The 24,388-nt window shown below is 39.3% G+C and overlaps 1 protein-coding gene across 27 annotated transcripts in view; it reads left to right on the top strand.

Moving 5' to 3' along the window:
• Kalrn (kalirin RhoGEF kinase) overlaps positions 1–24,388 on the top strand; it is a 626,048-nt gene that overhangs the window by 375,275 nt on the left and 226,385 nt on the right. For all 27 annotated transcript variants that reach the window (XM_078044068.1, XM_078044066.1, XM_078044074.1 and 24 more), the window contains exons 19-25: positions 1,498–1,612; positions 4,957–5,072; positions 5,592–5,714; positions 13,056–13,238; positions 14,458–14,576; positions 19,856–19,922; positions 20,502–20,611. In XM_078044068.1, the coding sequence (XP_077900194.1) occupies positions 1,498–1,612; positions 4,957–5,072; positions 5,592–5,714; positions 13,056–13,238; positions 14,458–14,576; positions 19,856–19,922; positions 20,502–20,611 (833 nt within the window). The remainder of the gene's footprint in view (positions 1–1,497; positions 1,613–4,956; positions 5,073–5,591; positions 5,715–13,055; positions 13,239–14,457; positions 14,577–19,855; positions 19,923–20,501; positions 20,612–24,388) is intronic.

Here is a 24,388-nt window from a genome sequence, read left to right as displayed (position 1 = left end):
TATTTTTTGTTCTTTTTAAAGATGGCCTTCTCCCATCTGTCTAGTATCTGAAGCTATACTGGTTAGAACCTTTAGTCATCAGGAATAGGAATTTTTCCATGCTGGGCTTAAGATAGTTTAAAAATTTTTCCCTATTATAAAACAAAATTTAAAACAAAACAATTTAAGTAGAGAATATCAAGGATTTTAAATACAGAGATAAAGGTATTTACTCATAAAAATTAAACATTTCTTTTGAAGAAGAAAAACAAAACTTTTCTGGGCTGATATTTTTCATATGTTCCCAAAATTATAGAGAAAAACTCTCCATCGCTGTGGGAATTCTGTGCCCAACAGACAGAATATCACACTCTGTTTGTACACATTAGCTGATCCATTTCAGATTCTTTAGCTTTAGACCACCATCAAGCTATCAAACTTATGTGCCTGAGAGTTCATGGACCCACCAATAGACTTCTACCAAAGATCCCAGAAGCTTTTGTTGCTAATTTTTATATAATCAAAAAATTATATGGTTTTAGAATTATATTAATCATATGTTAGTTATAGAACAATTTTAATCATATAGTTTATAGGATCTGAGGCTAAGTATAAGAAGGTTTAAAACTTAACAATTTGGTCTAGAGATAATTTAATTCTGGAAACTTGTAGATTAAAAAATAGAATACTAGCCTGTTACTTTTATAAACAAGAGAGTTAAAACTTTTTTCAGAGAAATCCAGAACTATATAAGCTTGAGAAACTAGAAATACTCTGTCAGTAGACCTAAATTCTAGATCTGCCTGTGCCCTTTCTGGGCCTCAGTCTTGTCTATCAGTATAACAAGGAGAATGTGACCTGTCCTCTCTGCCCCCACAACTGACTTGAGTCTTAAAGGCTCTTAAAGTCATAATGGTTCTTATTCTGTTACAGAGATCAGTGTTTTCCAATAATAGAAAGTTTATTGGTGATTTTAGGTAAGGGATGGATAGACATATGAATTTGAAAAATGCAGGTAACAATTTCCATTTAGATTTAGAATGTAGAGTTAATAAGTGTGTTTACAAAACAAACAAACAAACAAACAAACAAACTTCCCCAAGTCTGAATCAAACAAATGTTAAAGAGGGCTTATGTTGCCTGGACTTTCACCAGTGGTCATCATAAGAAGTATTCTAGGGAAAAGGAAAACCAGCCTGGGAGTGAATGTTAGTAATGCCAGATCAACCTACAGGTAGTCAAAGGATTTTATTGATTTCTGATTTTTATCTTAAATGGAAAGAGGACAGGCATAGATAAAAGGAAAGCTCAGAGCACGAGCCTATTAAATTGGAATTGGACCATCCATGAACCAGAAGTGACCTCTAGAGTTGTGCTCCCACAGGACTCCTCCAGCATCTTCATGACTGTCAAGCCCTCAAGCTTCCTAAAAAGTGGAAGGAGGGCACCCCTCTCTGGTGGCTAGAACACTAGACAGTTGCTGGGGACAGGAGCACCTCACACCTTTGTCTCTCTCAGGCCTGCACCTTGGCACGGCGGAACGCTGAAGTATTTCTCAAGTACATCCACAGGAACAACGTCAGCATGCCCAGTGTTGCTAGCCATACTCGAGGACCTGAGCAGCAAGTGAAAGGTCAGTGAGAGGCCTACCAGGCCTCAAGTTACTTCACTAGCATGGACAAGAGGCCAGCCCTCCCTACACTGTGCTGTAGACCTAGTCTTCATGCTATTTCAAATTTCCTGATTCTTTTCTTAGAGAAGAAAAAAATCTGATGTGGGATGGTGTGGGCACTGGTGATTCATGGTCAGTTTCTTAATATGCATCAAGATTCTGAATGGAAAAATGAGGACAAATTTTCCCCAGACTTTTAAATAGTATCTTAAAGCTCGAGCTGTACTGCCTAGTAGAATTTTCTGAAATAATGGAAATGTACAATATGGTAACCACTAGTCACATATGCCTATTGAGCACTTGAGATATGGCTAATGCAACTGAGGAGCTAATATTTTACTTTTATTTAATATTAATTAATTTAAATATAAATAGTCATATGTGACTTGTGCTGACATATTGAATAGCACAAGACTAGGTATCTTAACCACTGGCAATGAGGCAAGAACTGGGAATCATAAAACCAAGATCTAACTGTAGAGTTGTCATTTATTGCCTAAACTTTAAAACTTTAGTTTTCTTATTTAAAGTGGGGAGAATGTCTAGGCTCTTGCTACTGAAAAATGTGGTCCCAGACTAACAGCATTGATATAACTGTATGAATCTCAGGCCCCAACCAAACCTACAGAGTCAGAACCTGAATTTTGGCACGACTTATCCCATCCACCACGTAGTTTGTGTGCAAGTCATATTTATATAACTACTATTCTAGATAAATTTTAATATCTCTCTGAATTCTATAAAGTCCGTGATTAAATGAAAAAATTATATAACCTTTAAAAATTGCTTAATTATCTGATCATTTTAAGCTCAAGTTATTATCTGTTACTACCTTAAATTATTACTCTAGCCATGCACAAATTAGCCTTTGAGTAGATGACAAGTTTAATACATGTCCACTTATAAAAGCAGACAAATACAACCCTGGATGGAGGTGGGTAGGGAATTCAAACTGACTTGGAGTGTGATAAGCTTGAAGACACCATGAACAGAATAGGGATGTGTGACCTGCTTTAGATAGGGCTTTCTGCCCTGCTCAGAGAGCTCAAGAGCTAGGAAGATCAAAAGCCACTGAAAAGAATTAAACTTAGGAACCAAAGTTCCCTACAGAGAGGAGGGACACACAGTTCCTTTTCCAGCTATGTTATTCTGTTTTTGATTGAGGGACCCTGTGGGTGGCTGACATCATGTCAACCTCTCCTTAAAGCACATTTCAAAGCATATGTTCTGACTTCCAAATGCAGATGGCAGCTTGGGTGAGGCCAGTTGCTGCTGAGAGGCCACACCCAGCACCTACACTTGTGTATGCAGATAAGGGCCAAGCACCCAGAGGGAGCCAGGATGCCTACATCATCTTGGGCCAAGGGAAGGTTGAAGCCATTATGAAAGCTCTCAAAAAGGGGGTGGGGATGAAACTTGAAACCTTTTAGGGGTTTTGCCTGACTTGGGTTGATTCTCTCAGCCATCACAAAGGGAGGCTGCAGTGAGCAGAGCCTGACTGGTGCTTGTAAAGGCTAAAGGAGGCAGGTTCTCACTCTATCTTTCCCCCACTGGAAGCTCTCATGTGAGCAGGGACCTGGAATTCCTTCTGTATCTGTTTCCTTTTCACCTGCTGCCAGGACCCAAATCCATTGCTATATATTTTAGGTTTACCTATGAGAGCAAAGATTGCTGCATAACAACACCAAAATTCAGAGTTGCACAACTGTGAACATTTATTGTTCAAATAACTGGGATTAGCTAGAATGGCCATGCTTGGCAATACAACTAACTGTGCTTCAGGCCGGCTGGCATGGCTCCTTAACTATCGGTAAGATTCTTGTCTGTTCATGCTGAGACGTGGGATCGAAGGCCAGAAGTTACCCAGAAGTGATTTTAAGCAAGCACATTTTCAAGTTCCTGCTAGTGTCATATCTCTTAACAACCTATTTGCCAAAGTAAGTCACATACCCGAACCAGAGGTCAGTGAGGGAGTGAGGAAGTATATACTTCACCTCTCTGGCAAAGAACTAAGAAGCTAAGCAATAAAGGCGTAGACAGCTGTAGGGAATGGAGAATGATTAGGACCTGTGAAAGGTGTCAGCTTATGGGAGCTATTCTTAAAGCCAAACCCTCCAAGGATATTAAAAGTAAACAAAATCAACAAAAACATTAAGTATAAACACCACAGCTTGGGTTGTGCCACGTTGGTAAAGCACAGCTTTATAACATGGAGACCAGGGTGGCCAAGAGCACAGAGCTCTGAAGGCAAACACACTTGGACCAAATCTGAGCTCAACCCCTTCCTATCTTAGTGAATCTGAGCATTTACATATCCTCTCTGAGCCTCAGTTTTCTTATTTGTAAAAGCACATTTATCATAGGGTATTGTAAAAACATGTGTTTGCCATATAATAAGTGCTTATTAAATGTTAATTATTCATATTATTGTTATGTATTTTTTAATATCTAATATAATTAGCAGGAATCAAGAGGCAGAAATGATACAAAATAAATTTGGTTGCTTCAAGCGTAGAACATACCATTTAAACCACTTAAGGAAATCAATCTTTGTAGCCAGTTACTGCTAAAAGGAGAAGTAGGAAAGAAAAGGACTGACCCCCTACCATGGCCCCCTTGTGGTGCTTCATGACTTGTACACATCCTCTTGTTTATCATCATTAGAGTTAAGAGCTTTCAGCTTTCTTATGATCAGAAACAACATGGAAGCTTGTACCTAGAGACAGGACAATGTAGCTTCCCTATGCCCCCTGTTTGGAAGCTTTATGACCTTGCCTCTACTGTTAAAGTGCTGTGTGTACAACTCCTATACAGTACAGAGAAGGTGGCCCATGATGTGAGCTGTCCATACCTCAACTCATCCCTCTCTGCACTATTCATCTCCTGCCCTTCTCCTAGTAAAGCCTCAGGAATGCCCGGGCAACATCCATCCATGTTCATTAAGCTCCAGGGCCAACTGAATTAGTTGCTATTTTAGGGACTGCTTCCTCACAAGGTCTCTTACAACCAAGGACTAACTTTGGTATGAAGAGAATCACTGTCACTTGTAAATTGCTGGTGGCATAGCCTTCGTTCCCTAGTAGATGGATGGAACCCTCAATAACAGGCTTTTGCCCTAGTCTCCCTGATCTTATTCGCTTCTGGGGAATTCTGTGTCCCAAGATTTTGCTCCCTTGGTTCTGATGCTGGATTAGTCTTATGGGGTTGCTTGAAAGTCACAGTCACCTGGTGCCTGAGCAGTGGGACTGAGTTGGTTGGAGATTTGGTCAGCCGTTCCCATGACCAGTGCTCACTTCTTCCCACAGCCATCTTGAGTGAGCTCTTACAGAGGGAGAATCGTGTTCTACACTTCTGGACCTTGAAGAAACGTCGGTTAGACCAGTGCCAGCAATATGTGGTATTTGAGCGCAGTGCTAAGCAGGTATGTCCAGAGCTTTCCCTGGTTTTGTCTCAGTTGTGAGGAGTATAGAGGCCCCCAAAACCAAAGCTTGGGACAGTCTAGAAAAGGGCACAGTCACAGGCAGAGTGAAGACAGGAAGTGGAAGTGAAGAGATGAAAGAGAACAGGTTGCATTTGTCAGTCATTCAAATTTAAACAAGCACTCTGTTCTGGGTTTGGCTGCAGCAGATGTGAAGGGATACCAAGGAACTCACGATGCTCCTTGCTCATGGATGACACTGGGCCTGGCTAGGAGAGTTCCCAATCTAATTCTTTAATGGTGGGATATTCCACATGAGGGGAGAACTAATTTATTAAAAAAATAATAAAATAAAATAAAATAAAATAAAAATAAAAACACCTTCAGAGCTACATACCTATCACATCAACAGTCCTTGGGTCCAGCATGTTGGCTCAAACTAAGAACCTTCCTTGCAGTATAGCATGTTTTCCTTCCAATAGCTGCCTTCTGAGGGACTGGGTGGGTTGTTTCCCCTCACAGGCACTGGACTGGATCCAAGAAACGGGTGAATATTACCTCTCAACACATACCTCCACTGGAGATACCACAGAGGAAACTCAGGAGCTGCTGAAAGAATATGGAGAATTCAGGGTGCCTGCCAAGGTAGGAAACATCCCAAACCCCTCCCCAAGTCCACCTAGCACCCCCCCATTCTGGCCAGCTTCACACAATGGAAACAAGCCCAGCCTCTGGAAGCATGTTTAGGAAAGCATGTTTTCGCCTTTGAAATCTGAATATCAGAAGAACTGCAGCTGCTGGGTAGAGCAGCTGTAGGTGGGAAGTCAGTTGCTGTACACTGCTTTCAAAGTCTCTTTGGTCCATATTCTGGGATCCGTTAATATTCTTTCAGACCAAATAAGGTAAAAGTGTATATTCATGCTAAAATGTGCACACACCTGTGCGTATTTACACATATCCACATATTCTTAAAATTTGAATAGCTTGGGAAGTCTATCTTATGGGAAGGGCCAGTGACTGTGGGTGGGTTGTAAATTAAGTTTCATTATTTCCATCCGGCCTCAAAACTGCTAATGAGTTGGGCGGGGAGAACAAGATGTGCACACCTGCTCATATCCCTATACACCCTGAGGGGGTACTATAATGGAGGGAAATATGATTTTTGTCTGCTTTCACAGCTAGCATTTGATCTGACAACACTTGGGTTTGAATAAAAATCTGATCTGTCCCAGCTCCCTATTTGTAGTGTCCCCATCTCTTACCAGGGCTCCTTGCCACATAGGACCCTTTCTTGGCATCAAGTCCACACTTGGCAGTTGCTCTTCCCAGGTGAAAGCTGCTTTGGGGGCGCCAAGGAGGAGAACCTATTAGTGCTCTAACCTACTTAGATCCCGTCTGTCACTACCGTACATGTTCTTCCAATTTTGTGTAACAAACTAAGACCTTAGCGTCATTCCTGAGGCTAAGTGATTATTATGATGATAATTCAAAAGTGAATTATAAATCCTACACTGTGAACACTCAATATTAGGGTGCTTTACCTTGCATTACTGTGGTTTTGGGGGTCATTTTGCCTAATCCAATGAACTGTGAGTTCAGAATAACAGACTCATTTCAATACCAGCTAAAGCAAATAGCACAAAGGAGGTAGTAGATACACCGAACCTTGTTCAGATCCAAATGAAAATGGGAGTTAATAAAATGAGTAATGGGGTTTGGGTCTAACTTCTCCTCTCCAGATGGTACCAATAATGAACCATTAACAGGCTGAATAGTATCAGCCCCATTGATGTTCCTACCTGCAGAGGAGGGACTGCAGCAGATAACCTGGAGCTTCTTTAGGATCAGAATCTGTCACCATGTGAAAATGTGGAGAACTATCCAGTCAATGTAGTTCATCCTTCCTTTTCCACCTGCTTCACAACTTCCTCCTCTTTTGTATTCACTGTTACCACCCTAATGTGTCCCAGCTTCCTAAATGAGTTCTATACATGTGGCCTTTTCTGCCTTTTAATCTAGACTGTTCTTCATATCTTGAAAAGGTCACTGGTCACATTACCACCCAGTTCAAGAACTTTAATGGTTTTCCAGTGCTTCCACCTAAAGCCCCACAGCTTCTACAACTATACCCCTCCACCTCCCCAGTTTTATCTTCAATTATTCCTTTATGAAAGTTTTGTGCTCCACCTGAATGAGTGTACTTCCTCACCCTTGGAGATATACATTATATACTTGTTTGCCTTCGTATATTTTTCATATCATTTCTCAACCTAGACTGTCCTCCCCTTCCTTCTAGTTTGTGCTTTGTAAGAGGATAACATCTTTCTGGTCCTGTGCCATCTCCTCTGTGATCCTGCCTATGTGCCAGGGTGTGACCTGGCCCTTCCTACCCTACAGCCCTTGTCTGTAAAACCTTTAGGCTCCTGACCTGAGCTGTCTGTTCTCCAATAGCCTGTGAAATGGTATCTCCTTTGTAAGCCAGCAAGCTCCTGAAGGACACTTTGTTCATGCTGTGTTCCCCCAGGTTACCTAGCTATACCTTATAACATTGAAGAGAGGCCACAAACTTGCATGAATATAAGGGAAAAAGGAAGTCTGGGTCAATTTCAACACCATCTCCCAAATTGATCTTTAAAATTATTTTTCTACTTTGGCTCTATAGGTTCTGTCTTCCTCCCAGCTTAAATATCTCTATTTATAAGGTATCATTTTTCCATCTATCGTGTTCTAGATCTCAGGGTTATTTGTATCAGTCTCTACAGGATAACAAATTCAGCTGATGAGCTTTTGAAAAAAAGGCATTAGCCCCCTGTCCCACCTCAGTCCAGTTTCCTTGGGGCAAACCTCTTTTCACTAGTCACATTGGTTTTCATCTGCATAACCAATGAAATTAATTTAAAATGGAAACTGGATTGACTTTGAATCACAAGAGAGTTAATATGAACAGGGCAACAGATTATATTGAGTTATTATATCGCATTTCAAAAAGAGATCAAGTAAAAGAAACATTGATTATAAAAAGGTACTTCTATATTAAACCCCACAAATATAAGAATAAAAAATGAGATAGAGTTTGGGTGAGTATAAAAGGAAAATGAAATTTCATAGGATGGTGTCATACCTAGACTATCCAATTGGAAGAATACAAAAGATATTTCCTATTGTGGGTTTCAAAACTCTAAGGGTTCACGGCACACAGAGAAAAGGTTAATTATCTTGACATTTACAACTCTGTTTCTTCTAAAAGCAAAACTTGTTTTTAGATTCTCTTGTTTTTTTTGTTGCATCTCATTGATTTTTTAGTATACTCACAAAGTTGTACAACATTGCTACTGTTTAGTTCCAGAACATTTTCATCATCCCAGAAAGAAAGCCTATACCAATTAACAGTCACTCCCCATTAACCCCTCTCCTCAGGCAACTACTAGTCTACTTTCTATCTCTATAGATTTGTCTGTTGTATACATATCATGTAATGGAATCACATAATCAAAATACGTGATCATTTGTATCTAGCTTCTTTTCCTTAGCATATTGTTTTCAGGATTCATCCATGATTTAGCACTTATTATTTGTTTTTATGACTTCCCTCATTTTTATGGCTGAATGATATTCCATTGTTTGAATACATCACGTTATATTTACCATTCATCAGATGAATGTTTTCCTTATTTCTAGTTTGGGATTATTACAAATAATGTTGCCATGAACATTCATGTACAAGTTTTGCTGGGAACATAGGTTTTCAGTTCTCTTCTGTGTATACCTGGGTGTGGAATGAATAGGTTCTATGGTGCCTCTATATTTAACTTTGAGAAACTGCCAAATTGTTTTCCAAGGTCGCCATTCTATTTTATACTCTCACCAGCAATGTCTGGGTTCCAATATCTCTACATGTTCACCAACACAAAGCTATTGTTTGTCTTTTTGATAGAGCCATTTTAGAGGGTGTAAAGTAGTACCCATTTTAGTTTTGTTGCTAGTAGCCAATAATGTTGAGAAAACATATTTTAGACAGGTAGTTTTATCTCTGAAATGAAAGAAGACATGAGAGAAACTGGGCTTAATTCTTTTTAACACAAGAGAATAAATCAGTAATAAAAGTGACTATAGAGTCTTCGCTGAACTAAATTATGTCTTCTTGGAATTCAGCAAGCAAGGATAGGGAACACTGGAGAGTTTCAGACAGATATATTAGACTGAGAAAAGCAGAATCTAAATATTTAGTTCAGATAAAAGATGGGCATGGTTCCGTTTCTGAGAGCCTTAGAGGGCTTTAGCTCATATGTGATGGGAAATCTGGAAAGGTTTAGCTTTTCATCTATAATTCTAGGTGATCTCCTGTGGAATGAATATAAAGATCTATTTGAAGAAACCTGTTTACCTGCATAAAGAGATTATTACTAAGCCCATATCTATGAGAAATATACAAACAGTAAATATAAGGAATGCCAGTAATGAAAGGCAAATATGGAAGATTAGGATGAGATAATAGGACTAATATCAAGGAAATTAAACCTTAAAGACTTGTAAAATGTGCCCAAAACAAAAGAACTTTAAAAATGTTATTCAGAGTAAGGCTCACTAATTAGAGAGAAAGATGGTAAAGAATTAATTGGTCAAAGAAAATAAAAAGGGAGGGAGAAAGGACAAATAGAAGTGCTAAACTTCTCTTTTAAAACCTTGGTCTTTCTCAGCAGATAACATAGAATTCAAAGTGGAAAGGGCAGAACATACATTAGGGATCAGTTCTGGATTTCCTGGTCAGATGAATTATAGTTCCCAAAGTCTCCCATTTGTCCACAGATCTTGTCCATAATTCTGAACCTATTCTTTAACAACTGCTACAGTTCAACCTCCACCTCACCAATCCATATAAAAGTTACTATCTTTGGTGGAAAGATTTGAGTTTCAAATTTGCTTGTTATGGGGGGAAGATAGTGTATGGTTGTGTGTAGGAAGAAAGAAGAAATTATGTGGCTGGACCTCCCAGGACCTCAGAAAAAGCTGAATCACAGCCCCATTGGAAGAACAAGAAATGCGCCATTGTCTCACCTCTGGGGATGACAACTAGGATGTCACCTCAGACCAAGACCAACTTGAGCAGCCACATTGTCTGGTCTTCTCCCCGGAGCAGAGGATCAGGGATTTCTGCAGTGTCCACCATTATGAGGATTCAGCTTCCCTTTTCCTCCCCCATCTCCCTTCTGCATTTCTACTCCTGCAACTGGCCACCCAAATCCTGTCTCTGCAATTCAAATCCCCAGAAAGATAACCTCAAATTGGTCCAGCATTCACTACTTTTTTTATTTAGACAAAACTTTCAGGCTAGGACACCTCAGAAATTACTGGCCTCATACTGATGGGCCGCCTTCATGGGATAAGTTTTTGCCTCTTACCAGCTATACACAAGAATGTGGCAGGTCATGTGGTGCTACTGCAGTCACCATTGCCATCACTTCAGACTCTACTCTATGAGGTCATGGCCACAATGGTGTCTCAGTAGGCCAAAGCTGACAATTAATTCTTCCCACTGGAGACCCACAGCTCTTGCTGGTTCTAGCTCTACTCACCTCCACACCCAAGCTTTGCACCTTCATTCACCAGTTCCACCATTCAACATTTATGGCGTGCCTGCTCTTTTCTGGAAACTTGATATAAACAAATATGATATAATACTCACCTTTTAGGAGTTCATGGTCTAATGAGGGAGACCTAAATAACTCTCCATGACATATACTAAAATACAGGCACCTTTATGTGGTACTATGGGGTCAAGGGGAAGGGCCTTGTGTCTTTTGGGGAGGAAAGGCGATGAAAGAGGGACATTGCAATGAGTGGAAGGTGAGTAGAAGCCCTCACCACAGGGAGGGGCATGTGTCATTCACCAGGTTGCAGTTTAGGGTCTTGGAGAACAGTGGAGATGGGCCACTACCTCAATAGCTGGGCCCTGGGTTAGAGCTTGTCCACACTGCTTAATTCACTATTTGCTCCCCAGGCTCCTAGAGTATCTGGAATATTCTTGGCCACAAGCCACTCTCCTGATTGATGTTTTGATGCTTCAGGATGCAGTTTCCCCTGATGGAGCTGCCCTGGTAGAGCTGCAGCCACCTACTGGCTGTAAAACCCCATCTCATGAGTGAAAGCACCTTACCAAGAGCAGAGAATATGTGTGTTTAGAATTTTACATAAAACAGATTTCTTGATATAACAGCAAATGTTAAGCTCTGATTAAGTAAATAGCAAACAAAAAAACACTTTTTTCATGAAAAAAAATACCTAAATGCAATAATATATTATAGAAGACCTTAGGATACCAGATTTCTTTTCTTAATCAATTCCTGTTGCAATTACTCTTCACCTTATATGACTGAGGGCTGTTTCTCCTATCCTCACACCTACCTCCTCTCCTCCACTCCCAAGCACTTTCACCCTTGACTTCCAGCCCACTGTCTTGAGATAGGAGCGGCTTGGTGTGTTAGAAGAGCCAGTGGAGAGCCAGCACCCCAGTGTCCCTGGCCACGTGGCAGACAGAGCACTCTGCTGGCCCTTCTAGGATTTCTTGGGAGAGTCAGTCTCCCATAGGAATGACTGTGAATGAGCCTGAAAAGAAGGGAGTAGGAGGGTTAGAAAGTGAATAGTCTTTTCTATTGCTACTCCAGTGACTTCTTGCCTCAGTTTCCCTCAAGTATCTATATTATAGCATGATCAAAATTTTGGACCTATTTTCCTCCAACCCAAAAGACTTTTGTCTTCTAAGAATATAATTTAAACACTCCTTTCTTTCCCTTAAAATTTTCAAGTTTCCCTGAAGATTTTAGTCTTTCAAAATTGAAACTTAAAAGACATGCAAATGTTTACATCTTAATAAGCCTTCTATTTCTATATCTTATCTAATTTGAACCTCACCTTCCCATGAGACCTCTGCCACCTTTCCATGCCACTCTACCTTTATTTTTCTCCAATTAAAAATCCTTGTGGTTTTTTACTTCTAATTTTGACATTCAATTACATGATGCCTTGAGTAATAGATTTAACTATTGTTTGTGAAAACCTTGTCCCCTCCAGTGATTATAGTCTGTTTGGTGGGGAATGAACATCTTTTTTTCTTCTTTTGTTTTCCCCCCAAGCCTGGCCCCACAGCTGTCTGCATAAGGCTATAGACAGAGTAGACGCTGAACAAATTCTTACTAGAAATGAAATTAACCCAGTACATGTCAGAGTTTTACCTCATTAGCCCTCTAACAGATACTTCTTTAACCCTTTTTCTCTCTCCCTCTCTTTAATGGAAAATAAAGACAAGATCCTTATAGTAAAGGGGATAACATTTACCCTTAGGTTGGATTTCTTTGGCTCTTAGCATGTGCCAACTGACATGATATTTTACATCCTACCTCAGGCCTGTACAGGGAAAGGAGAGAACCAAGAACAAAGGAACAGAGACAAACAGGTGCTGTTGCTTACTAAGGATATGAATTTTGACCAGCCTTTAAAACTAAACCTCAGGTTTTTTCCATCTGTAACTCAAAGAGATCCTTCCTCCACGTACTTAATAGGATGCTTTAAGAGTCACATGAATCTCAGATGCACTAATAACATACTCTATAGACCTGTAAAGCCCACTACTTTACATTGACGGTAATAATGGCTAGCATTTATGGCTTACTGGGTTCTTGCTATGGTTACTATACTCTAACAGAGTATAATGCCTGCTATACTCTAGGCCCTGTTCTAAGCAGTCTGCATTATCAGCTTATTTAATGCTTGCAGCAACCCTTCAATGCAGGTATTATTATGATTCCCATTGTGTGAGTGCAAGAACCAAAGGGCACAGAGAGTTTAAGCAGCTTGCTCAACCTCTCCCAGCTAGTGAGTGACAGAGCCATCAGGCTGTGAGGAACCTATGGCTGCTGTGGAGAGAAGGGGACTTGGGGTGAAGGATACAAGAATAATGTAATCCAGTAACAAGACCATCTTTTGGGGCAGCAAACCAAGGAGAAGGTGAAGCTTCTGATTCAGTTGGCCGATAGCTTCGTGGAAAAGGGCCACATTCATGCCACGGAGATAAGGAAATGGGTGACTACCGTAGACAAGCACTACAGAGATTTCTCCTTGAGGATGGGGAAGTACCGGTACTCCCTGGAGAAAGCCCTAGGAGTCAACACAGAGGTGAGTAGAGGGTGTTGCCTATGCGGGCGTCCCCATTCTCCCCCTCAACACCACTGTTCTCATCACCACAGAGGTAAAGAGCATTTCCAGAGAGTCCCTCTGAGCTGCTGAGCCCTGGGACACTTGTTTGTGTGTTTTTTTGAGTGAAGGGGGAAGAATCTTGCTAATCTATTCACCTCTAGCCCTTGTGGATAGTGTTCCATATAATGCAAAATTGACTGGCCAAGAGCAGGACCCATTGCTATGGAGCAGAGTTTTTCTCTATGTAGAGTTAACTGTTGACTTGAGGACTAACCCCTTTATTTTGGCCTCATTGGTATCATCTCTTACTCAATTATGTTAATCAGCAAATGATTAGAGCTCCTAGTATGTATAATAGCACTCTTTCAAGAATAAGGGGTACAATTTGTACAAAGGCTGTTTGACATTTCAATTGAAAAATAGTACTATTTGCCATGAAGCAAAGGAAGACTGACTTTTAATATATTCTTTATAATAGGGGTCAGTACCCTATGAATTAAGAGATAAATACAGCCTAGCAATTTAATCCTGGGATTTCTAATTCGTAAATCTTTAAATAGGCTCATGCTCTGAAGTGGAGCAGCCTAGAGAGGGAAATGGTCAAACTACTATGAGTTGAAGCAGTTAACATCTCCCCCAGGCTCTAATCTGAATTTCTTCTAGAGGGTTCCATCATGCATAAATATCAAATGATGGTTGAAATAAGTAGGGATGGGTAATTAGAAAGTTCAGTCATTGTTCAACCACTTAGCTTTTTATTTCCAAGGGAAATTGCTTGTTTAAATAAAAAATAGTTTGATTATTTTCCTTTGACAAATGAAACATGTTTTTTGTCTTTATGTGTTTCTATTTCACATTATTTTGCTGGTGAAGAACCAATCTTGGACTAATTTATGACTCCGTATGTATGTTTAGATTTAATCAGGAACAAAGGCTTCTGGGACTTAGATACATAATGTCTGTTTCTATGGATATTAATAGTAAACATTTGAACTGAACATTTTATATCTTTTTTATTTGAAAAGAAGAATTAACCCATGAAGAAGAGTGCTTGTGGGCAGGTGTTTGTAGGATTCCCCATCTTTTCATCCTCTCCATGATATCTTTCTGTTTTTCTGCTTTACTGCCTCCCCGACCTCGGGTGAGAGAGTTTTCTAAAGTTTCTCCAAGATGACCTCTGTGATCCTTCTGCATGTAGGATAACAAGGACCTGGAGCTGGACATTATCCCAGCAAGCCTGTCAGATCGTGAGGTCAAGCTACGGGATGCCAACCATGAAGTCAATGAAGAGAAGCGGAAGTCAGCCCGGAAGAAAGAGTAAGTGCCGTAGAGCTCCCACACAGCCACGGGCTCCTTGTGACTGGGCTTGGTTTTCACTGCCACCTATCCCTTTTGGCAGCTAGTGTGTCCTTTTCCCCAGAGAGGGGTGGACAAGCATGATGCTTTCATTGAGAATATGGGCTCCCTGGAGGCTTCTCGGTCTCTCCCAGCTGCCTGGTGTCTGAGTCCTCTCCATGGATCAGGAACTTCCTAGGGTAACCTTCCTCCTCTTGGATCATCACATTTCCCTACGCAATGTCAGAACTCAACAGTGACAAAACCAGATGTTTTTTTTTTTTTCCTTCCCCTACAAATTTAGTTCTTTCTACTAGTTTCCCACTTCTAGTCTCCCAGCCCTGAAACTGTGAAGGTAGTTTTGACTCATCCTTTCACTACTTATGTTAATCCTTTCTTCAAAGTTGCTTTACATCTCTGCCCTTGTTTTTGCATCATCACAGACTCTTGTTGGCTACCCTCATCACCAGAAGTCTGAATTATCTGAAAAACTTGCCATGGTCTTCCCATGGCCAGCCCCTATCCCGTTTCCCTGCACAGTGATGCCAGATGAGCCTTACGAAGTGGTGATTTGTTGTTGCTAATTCCAGCATTCTTCCAACCACCATCATCATCCAAACAGCCTTATACACATTTCTATCTACTTATCACTTCTCTCGGTAGCTATAATTATTCCCATTTTACAAATAAGAAATCATACTTAGGAAAGCCAAGCAACTTTTCCCAAACCAAACTATATAGAAGTAATCGAGACAGAAGTTAAACTAGTTCTGACTCTTCACCATTCTGTATTCTGTGATTTATTTCTATTATGTCCCCTACTAGCTTCAAATTTCAAATGGTTTTATGTTGTCCCTTAGATAATGATCAAACTCCCCAAGGTACTATCATCTGGACTCACCTAAGTCAGTCTTATTTCAAAATTCTTCCCAATTCAAATGACACACTTCAGTCATATCCTTTCATTGTCTCCTTTCAAAGGTCCACAAATAAGTTACATATTATTGTTCATGCAGTATTCTTGGCCTAGAACCTTCGTATTTTTATTTCTTTTCCCTTTCCCATTGGTTTAGTTTTTGTTTTTTTCCCTGCATGGTTTTTAAATTCCTTTTTTTTTTTTTTTTGTGGTGGTGGTATTGAGTATACACTCAGAGACTCTTACCCTTGAGCTACAATCCCTGTCCTTTTTTTTTGTTTTGAGACAGGATCCTGCCAAGTTGTTGAGAAGATTACCTAGAATTTGTGATCATCCTGCCTTAGCCTCCCAAGTTTCTAGATTGCACCCAGCAATGCTATTGATTCTTTAAAATATAGTTCATGTCCTATGTATCTATGAATTCTTTATATACAACTTCTGTTGTCATTGGTTCATTCCTTCCTGAACTTCTACACTGCTTTTCTACACTGATTCATCCTATTCTTATCTAATTGATTTCTGAACATTTCTTTAACTAGATTATAAATTCCTTGATGACAAGAAATATGTTATACTGTCTTCAGTGAACAACTAGATTAAAAGAGTATTGAAGATTAAAAAAAAATGACCAAGAAAATCTTACAGGGTATCAGTGGATACAGAAACTGAAACCTTTGAGAAAGGGTAAAAACTTATCTAAAATAAGTACCACAGTACCAGCTTCCTCACTTGAAGCTAAGGGATACAAAACTGACAAGAAGAAAGCAAGGCACACTTTTGGAGGCATTTAGTGCCAGGTAGCCCAGCCTATGACTTAGTCTAGGTATTCAGATTTCAGAATCTTTGCCTGGTGAGTAATAGGATTTTAAAAGGAGAGGAAGACATATCTAGATACTGGCCCAGTGAATGAATTGTGAAGGTCACATGTAAAGCTGCCAACTGTGTTTATTACCAGCTCAACAACAGCCTGGAGGAGCATCAGCAAGAAGACCCAGAGGATGCTGGCTTTCAGACATTTTGGAAGAATCCAAAGTTGCTGAGATTTTTATTAAGTGATCTCTGTTTTCTCAGAATATGAATGATATGGGGCCAGAATCAATTTAGAGAACTGGGACCCATTTAACATTAGCTTCTGGCTCTGTTCTCTACATATAATCAGCTCTCCATTCTTGTGAACATCTTTCTAAAATGTCCCATATCCTCTGATTCAACTAACCATGGATCAGAACTATTCAGAAAAAAAATTGTGCCTGTACTGAACATGTAGACTTTTTTCTTGTCATTATTCTGTAAACAGCACAGCATAACTATTTACATAACATTTACATTGTCTTGGGTATTATGAGTAACCTAGAGATGATTTAGAGTATACAGGAGGAACTGCATAGATTACACAAATAGTATGGCATCTTATAGAAGGGACTTGGACAGATTTTGGTATCCATGGGGGTTCTGGAAGCAACCTCCTGAGGATACTGAAGAGGGTCTGTATTCAAAGTAGGCAAAACACATTTTACTTTTTTAGTTGGTTGTGGGTAGCTGCTTACATACATTTCACATTAGTCAAGAATTATTGATTCTTGGATGATATGAAACAATGCTGTTAATCTTAGAAACCATTTCTTGATACTCTGCTTTCTTTATGGTGGGGTTACAGAGTCACACATTGCAGAGACCTCTGGAGGGATTTGTGAAGAATATTTTGACAGACTCTAGTTGGGTGATGCTGGAAAAAATAATAGTGCATCTTAAGATTAAGAAGCTCTGCCTATTTTATTGTATCAAAGTGAAATTGGACAACAGCTTCCTTGGAGCTGAAAAAGCCAAAACTGGTCTGTAAAGCCAGAGATTGTTTCATTTGGGGAGTGCATATGGGGAAGGCTGCGTGACAAAGGTGATTTAAACAACAGAAATGTGTTGTGTCAGACTTCTGAAGGCTGAGACTCTGGAACCAAGGTGTGGGCAGGGTTGGTTCCTTCTGAGGGCTCTGAGTGAGGGGTCTGTTCCATGCTTCTCCCCTCAGCTTATAGGTGACTGTTTTCATGTTCCACTGGTGTTCATCCTTAATCTGTATGCCTCTATCCAAATTTCCCCTTTTTATAAGAGCATCAGCCGTACTGGATTGGGGAGCCCACCTACTCTTAATACTTCAGTGACTCTATTTTCAAATAAGGTCAAAATGAAAGGTACTGAGGATCAAGACTTCATGTAAATTTTGGGAGATACAAGTCAATCCATAATGTGGAAGGAAATGAGGAGTTTACACTGGGCCAAACCCTCCTCCTGAGTTCTTTGTAGGACAAAAAATAACCAGAGGAGCATAAAGGATGGGTGGATAATAAAACAGGGGTGGGGGTAGTGGAGAAAAATTATGAAGAGAGACGAGTAGAACTATAGGAAGCACATGGGGAGAAGAAAAGCACAGAAACTCAAGGCAGTGAAATCAAACACAACTGCTCAAAGCCGATCAGCTAAAGTTCCTTCTGATCTCCCTTCTTTCCTGGTTTCATAGCTATCTATAGGTTTAATCACTGAATATTTACAAAGCACCTCCTGTGCACCAGGCACTTTGCTTACATGATCTTCTTTAATCCTTGCTGCAATCCTGTGTGATCAGCTGTTTTATAACTAAGAACCTGGGGCTTAGAAAAGCAAGTCCTAGTTCTAGTAAATGACAAAGTCACAATTTGGTTCCTGTTTGTCTAATTCCCAAACAAACTTTCTGCTCTTCCAATAGTGTAAGAATAGGAAGATAGTGATTAACTTCTGAAAAAGGGACATTTTTGCTTGCTGTGCTAGGGAATGAATTCAGGGTATCATGTGTACAAGGCAGGAGCTCTATCATTGAGCTATACCTCCACCCAATAGGGAATTTTTTTTATCAGTCCTTTCATTTTAATAGAAAGGGCACTACAAGAACAATGTATTACTTTAAGTAAAACTCTATCAAGATAAAGTTTCAGGAAAAGTTGCTACTTACGTGGTATTTCTTGTGAAGTTTCTAGAAGGGGACAATATTTCTTAAAATCATCATGTAATGGAACACCTGGAATTAGGGGTTCTCATTATAAACTTTGCAAAAAACTAATATAGGAAATGTAAAATATATATTTAAAATTTATATATTTATATATATATATATTTTAAATTTATGCTAAATTACATATCATATGCCAGCTAGTAAGCATTATTTCTAATAAGGATTTGCTGAGTAAAAAATAAAGTGAATATACTACACTGAAGGCCTGGATTATAAGTTTAATAATTGTCTAAGGTCATTGTGTGACTTTGAGGCCTAATGAGGAAGGGAAATCCTCTCCTTAAAGATAAGTAACACAGACTTCTTTTTATGGTACCCAAAAGAGCAGTCGCTTAACATTGTTAACTTAGGCTGAGCAAGCTCAGTTCTGTGTACACCAGTTTTTGATGCAAATAAATCCCACTGGAAATAATATCTACATAAGTAATAGGATAGTCTAGGTCAGAGGTCAGCAAATTGTGGCTCATAGGTCAATTTGACTCACTGTCTGTTTTATATACCCTGTAAGCTGAAAGTTATTTACATATTTAAATGATTGAAAAGTTCAAAAGAAGAATACTGTTTGGGTGTATGTGAAAATTAGATGAAATTAAAATTTTAGTGTCCATGAACAGTTTCATTGGAAAAGTTTTGTTAGAATACAGTCCACATATTTTTGTTAACATATATCTGTGGCTCCTTTCATGTTGTATAGCAGCAATAATGTCAGAGATTAAATGGCCCACAAATACTTATTTTCTGGCTCTTTACAAAAAAAATTGCTAAACCCTGATCTTTGTGATATATCAGGCATCCATGCCTAGCTTTGAACTTCTGTTGAAGTTTTCTTTCAGCCTAAGCCTGGTTTCACTTATGGTACTGGGTACTGTTTTGGTATGAATCTCTAAACCCTGCTGAACAGAATTCATTCTGGGAGCTGTAAGAGAGATGAATAAGCTGAGATTCAGCAGTCTTTTTGGTGAGATTGCATACGAACAGTCCCACATCTTGTGAATCATGTGCACACACGCTCACACATGCACACACACACACACACACACACACACACACACACAAGTGTGAGCATGTGCCTATGAACACAGAATCACAGTACTGGTGAACTAAAGGGAGAGAGACTATGGAACTGGCTGAGTACAAGTGGTGCTCCTATGGGTAAGAGTGACCCATAGGAGAGGGAAGGAGTTTTTTGATAAAGTAGAAAAATAGGACACTCAAGAATGATAAATGTGGGTTAGAGAAGTGAAGTTTGAAGGAAGGGAGGCTTTATATCTATAACTGACTGAAAGCCCATTTGTTTCCTTCTAGATTCATTATGGCTGAACTACTCCAGACAGAGAAGGCTTATGTCAGGGACTTGCACGAGTGCTTGGAGGTAAGTCTTGCAGTAATCAGTTCACAGCTCTGTTAGAAAAATGACCTCCTTGCCATTGTCAAGTCCTCAGGAGTAGTTCAGTGCTCTTATTCTTCTCCCAAAGAGTAACAAAAAAAAAAAAAAAAGGGAAAATTTTTCTTCCAGAGCCAATAGTAATTGCATGAGAGTTTGAAGTGCTTTTCAAAAGGAAGTCTACTTTTCTTAGACTAGAGCTAAACCCAGCACCCTCCCCCTGCAAAAAAGTATGTAAGGCATTTCAATTCATAATAAAAAGAATGACACATTCAATGAACTTAAATTGAGTCTGAAATTTCACACCCCAACACACATACTCTCACTCCTCAAATCCACACACGTTTATTTAATAAGTAACAAGCAACTGAGTATGTGCTTGCTAAAGTTAAGGATAATGAAACATTCAGGTTTTATTTCTTTCTGTTTTACTTATGTAACACTTCACTTTTTGAACTCTACATGCGTTCCCAGTCCATGTCTCCCCCCATACATTTGAGGGCCTCTTTATTTGTCTGAATTTCTTGCAGTGTACTTGCCAATGATAAAACTGTTGCTGTCTTCCAGACCTACCTGTGGGAAATGACCAGCGGCGTGGAGGAAATCCCCCCTGGGATCCTCAATAAAGAGCACATCATCTTTGGCAACATCCAGGAGATCTACGATTTTCATAACAAGTAGGTTGGTGGTGGTGGTGGGGTGTTCAGCGGAGCACTCCTGGGGCCACAAATACCAGACCACAAGCTTCCCAACAAATAGATCAAGGCCATTGACAAATCTTACTTGATACAGTCCTACCTGGTTAGTTCTCTAAGGCAGTTGCTGTCAGACTTCTTTCTCACTAACCTTTTCTTCTCAGTTGTCCAAACTTTCTAGAACAGAGTGAAGACAGGTGTCCAGTACTGCCCCTCCACAGTTATCCTCAGGGTCCTAGCAGGTAGCATTCTCATCTGCCCAATCAGAATAGTTACCATGCTTTGAAGGAACAAAAATAGCTTATCCTTTTACACCTGTGGGAATCCTCACATTAGAACTCACCTGAGGCTAATCATTCAACATCATGGGTTTTCAAATTTCACTGATGTTTTATTTCAACCTAAATATTTCCCCATCCACAATTATTCCATCATCCCTTACCCCCAAACAAACAACAACAGAAATAATCAAAATACAAGTACAACACATTTCTTGACAATATATAGGGCAAAGCATCAATCAACACTGTATGTTTTGTTGAAAAAAAACCAAACATACAGTGTAGAATCATGGAGACCTTAAGCCTCACAGCCCATTTTTCCAGCTCCCAGCTTGTTGTGAGAATCTTTTCCAGGGCATACTAATCATGTATGGTGTAAACAGAGGGTCAGCGGGAACATGAGTATGATTAGTTATATGACCAATCAATGGAAATAACTGTTTCCAGAATGCTAGTAGAGAAGATATTAAAACACAGGAAGAATACGGACATGAAGTTTTCTAGCCCTCAGGAGCCTGCTGTAGAGAAGGCTGAGTCAGGCTAGTTAAGGATTTACTGAGCTAAGGTGTCGATGCTGGAGAGAGAACTGCCAGCTCCAAGAGTTTCTGAGGAGGCTGTGTATACAGATGGAGAGCTGTGTCGGGGCAGGACTAGCAGCACTGTCCAGTGGAGATTTCTGTGGTGATGGACATGTTCCACATCTACACTGTCCAACATGGTAGCCACTAGATATGAGTGGCTATTATAAGGAACTGAGTAATTTTATATAATAATAAATTTAATTTTTAATGCCACAAGTGGAAAGTAATTACCATACTGGATAGTCCAGTTCTGGAAAATGAAACCTCAATATGGCTTTGTGCCAAGAATGACCAAGAGGCCAGTGAGCATTGGGTGCTTAAGGATCCTGGGTTCTGAAAATTCTAAATAAAGATAGGGAGTCACTCCCCTCATGATAAATGATCCCTGTTATGTCATCAAATGGCATCAGTTTAAAGAAACATAAATACGTAGCTCCTGTGACATGCTAACCTTGTCAGATTATTAAAGCAGGAAGCTCTATATGGGGGGAAAAAAACCTTTTGACTTTCCAGAATACTTGATAAAAGTTCCCAGATTTTTTGAATCATAAACTTTAACACTTCCCATTTAGCTTATCTGGAAATCTCCAGACACAGAAGTTTTCTGTCCTCATTCCTATCATTAATGCGATCCCAATAACTTCATTCTTGATCATTGATCCCAAATTCCATCATCTGAGCCCAGCTCAGTATCACCCCATTTCCCCCAAAATATCTGAGAAGACATCAGACTGGCACACGGTAAGTCATGTTATTTTGTCTGACTGATGGTCTCTAGGATTTAATCAACAAGTCTTACTTTCCCCATGATCTTCCCAAATGGACCAGGTCTAGAAGTCTCAGGATCACAACATGCACTTCCTGTGAGCCCTGCTTTTGCCAAATCACTTTATTGGGGATGAAAATATTCATTTCAAAATTGAACAATTATAACAAAATATTTAGCAGCACTATGCCTCTTATTCTAGTTTAATGATATAACTCTATTTATCCATGGTAAACAATTTTGTAGTTTTTTTATAGCTAAAAAATCTACCTCCCAGTTACAAAATACAATGCTAAGAAATCCTTTATAAATCAAACCATATAGAATATTGTATTCTGTAAAAGAAGAATCAGTAAAACTATCAACTACACAGTTACCAAGCACATGTTACCTATTTAGAAAATTATGAAGAGACATAAAGGAAATGAAAACCATACTTGGAGCAACAAAAAGAAATATCACAAAGATTAAGTTTTTGTCTTTTCATAGAAGCCCTTCTCTATCAGCCATTTTCCCTCTGGACTATGTAGTTTGCAAACCCACAATAATTTGGAAACAACAAATACTTTAGAGAATCAAGAACTTGAGCAAATAGTTCAATGGTCAGCATAAAGTAAGATCAGCAGGAAAGACAACAAATAAATGGCAAAAAAAAGGCAATAAAACAACAACAACAACAACAAAAAATACCCATAGTGGTCATGGGTTGCTGGGTATTGCTGCAAAAGCATCCTTTATCTCATAAAGTCCAACACAACCAGTCTATTACAGTGTGGCATAATAACTGATATTAGTAATAACCCTGAATCATTAGTATGTTCTGCATTTTAAAGCAAGAAACTCTATAATGTATTTAGAAAGCTATCAACCAAAAGAAACTAATGTTTTAAATTATCCACAATTCAAGGGAACATCTGAGGATCTCACTCTGTATATTAATTTCCTTTGTTATCTGGGGATTCAGGATTTACTGTACTCCTAGTGTATGCTTTCTACTTAAGCCAGGCAGATTTTGATTAATGGAGAACATATGACACTCTAAAATTGTTAATAAATAAAAGATAAAATGCCAGTTGGCCCAACTTAAAAAATCTAAGGGTTGTCAACTCCTTTAGAGACCATGTCTTTCACTGCATAACCCAATACCTGGCATGCAGTAAATGTTAGTATTTATTGGGTGGGTGGATGGATGGATAGATGAGCTAAAAATAAATTTACATTTTACAGATTTATGACTAATGCCATTCAAGTCATAATTCACTTTTTGCTTACGAAAGTCTCAAGACCAAGAAAAAAAGTAATACTCTAGATATTATTCCCCCCACCCCATCACTACTAGAGCCTCCTAGACAAGCAATAGAAATTCTGGATGAAAAAGTATATAGGGAACTTTTTAATGGGAGGACCATGCAGTTGTCTTAACACCTATTTATTCTTTAGGAATACAGTACTTCTCTGAAGTAGTCACTTCTTAACTGGAGAAGCATCAAAGGAGTCTTTTTTAACTCCAATTGTTTGTATTGTTTCCAGAGTTGCAATTAAGTGTTATCAGAGAAACATACCCTTTCTCATTTCAGCTATGCAGCTCAGGTTATCTGCCTCTATTCCAGAGAGAATAGGAGAGAGAGGTGTGAGGGGGGACATTAGAAGATTGAGAGAGCAAGGATTGAGATTGATATCACCTGAATAACCTAATTAGCTGAGTCACTAGGAAATTAGCACCTAGACCAAGGACTATATGGTATATATGTAACATATCTCAGCTAGTTAGTATTAATCAATCTAAATCATGTCACTTGGAAAAATGGCATCCAAGTTAGGTGTGTGAGTTATGGGTGTGTTTGAGTATGTATGATTTGTCTTAAGGAACTTTGACTTTATAGGTATTAAATGGAAATATTGCCAAGCTTCAAAAATTCTGTAAAGAACAATTCATTATGTAGAATTTAATATCTACAGGCAGTGGCTTTGCCTCTGCCCAGAGTGGAGTGATACTTAGTTTTGTTCCTCCCCCCATTTACACTACATCTCTTTTCTTTACAACTGAACATAAAGATCATGAAATGTGCCTGCCTACACAGACTTATACCTGTTTCTATTGCATTTTGTAAGCCTTTCTGGAGCACTCAGC

This window comes from Ictidomys tridecemlineatus, chromosome 3 (genome assembly GCF_052094955.1).
Source record: "Ictidomys tridecemlineatus isolate mIctTri1 chromosome 3, mIctTri1.hap1, whole genome shotgun sequence".
Taxonomy (NCBI): Eukaryota; Metazoa; Chordata; class Mammalia; order Rodentia; family Sciuridae; genus Ictidomys; species Ictidomys tridecemlineatus.
The sequence above is the reverse complement of the archived record's forward strand: the minus strand, read 5'-3'. Positions and strand labels throughout refer to the sequence as shown.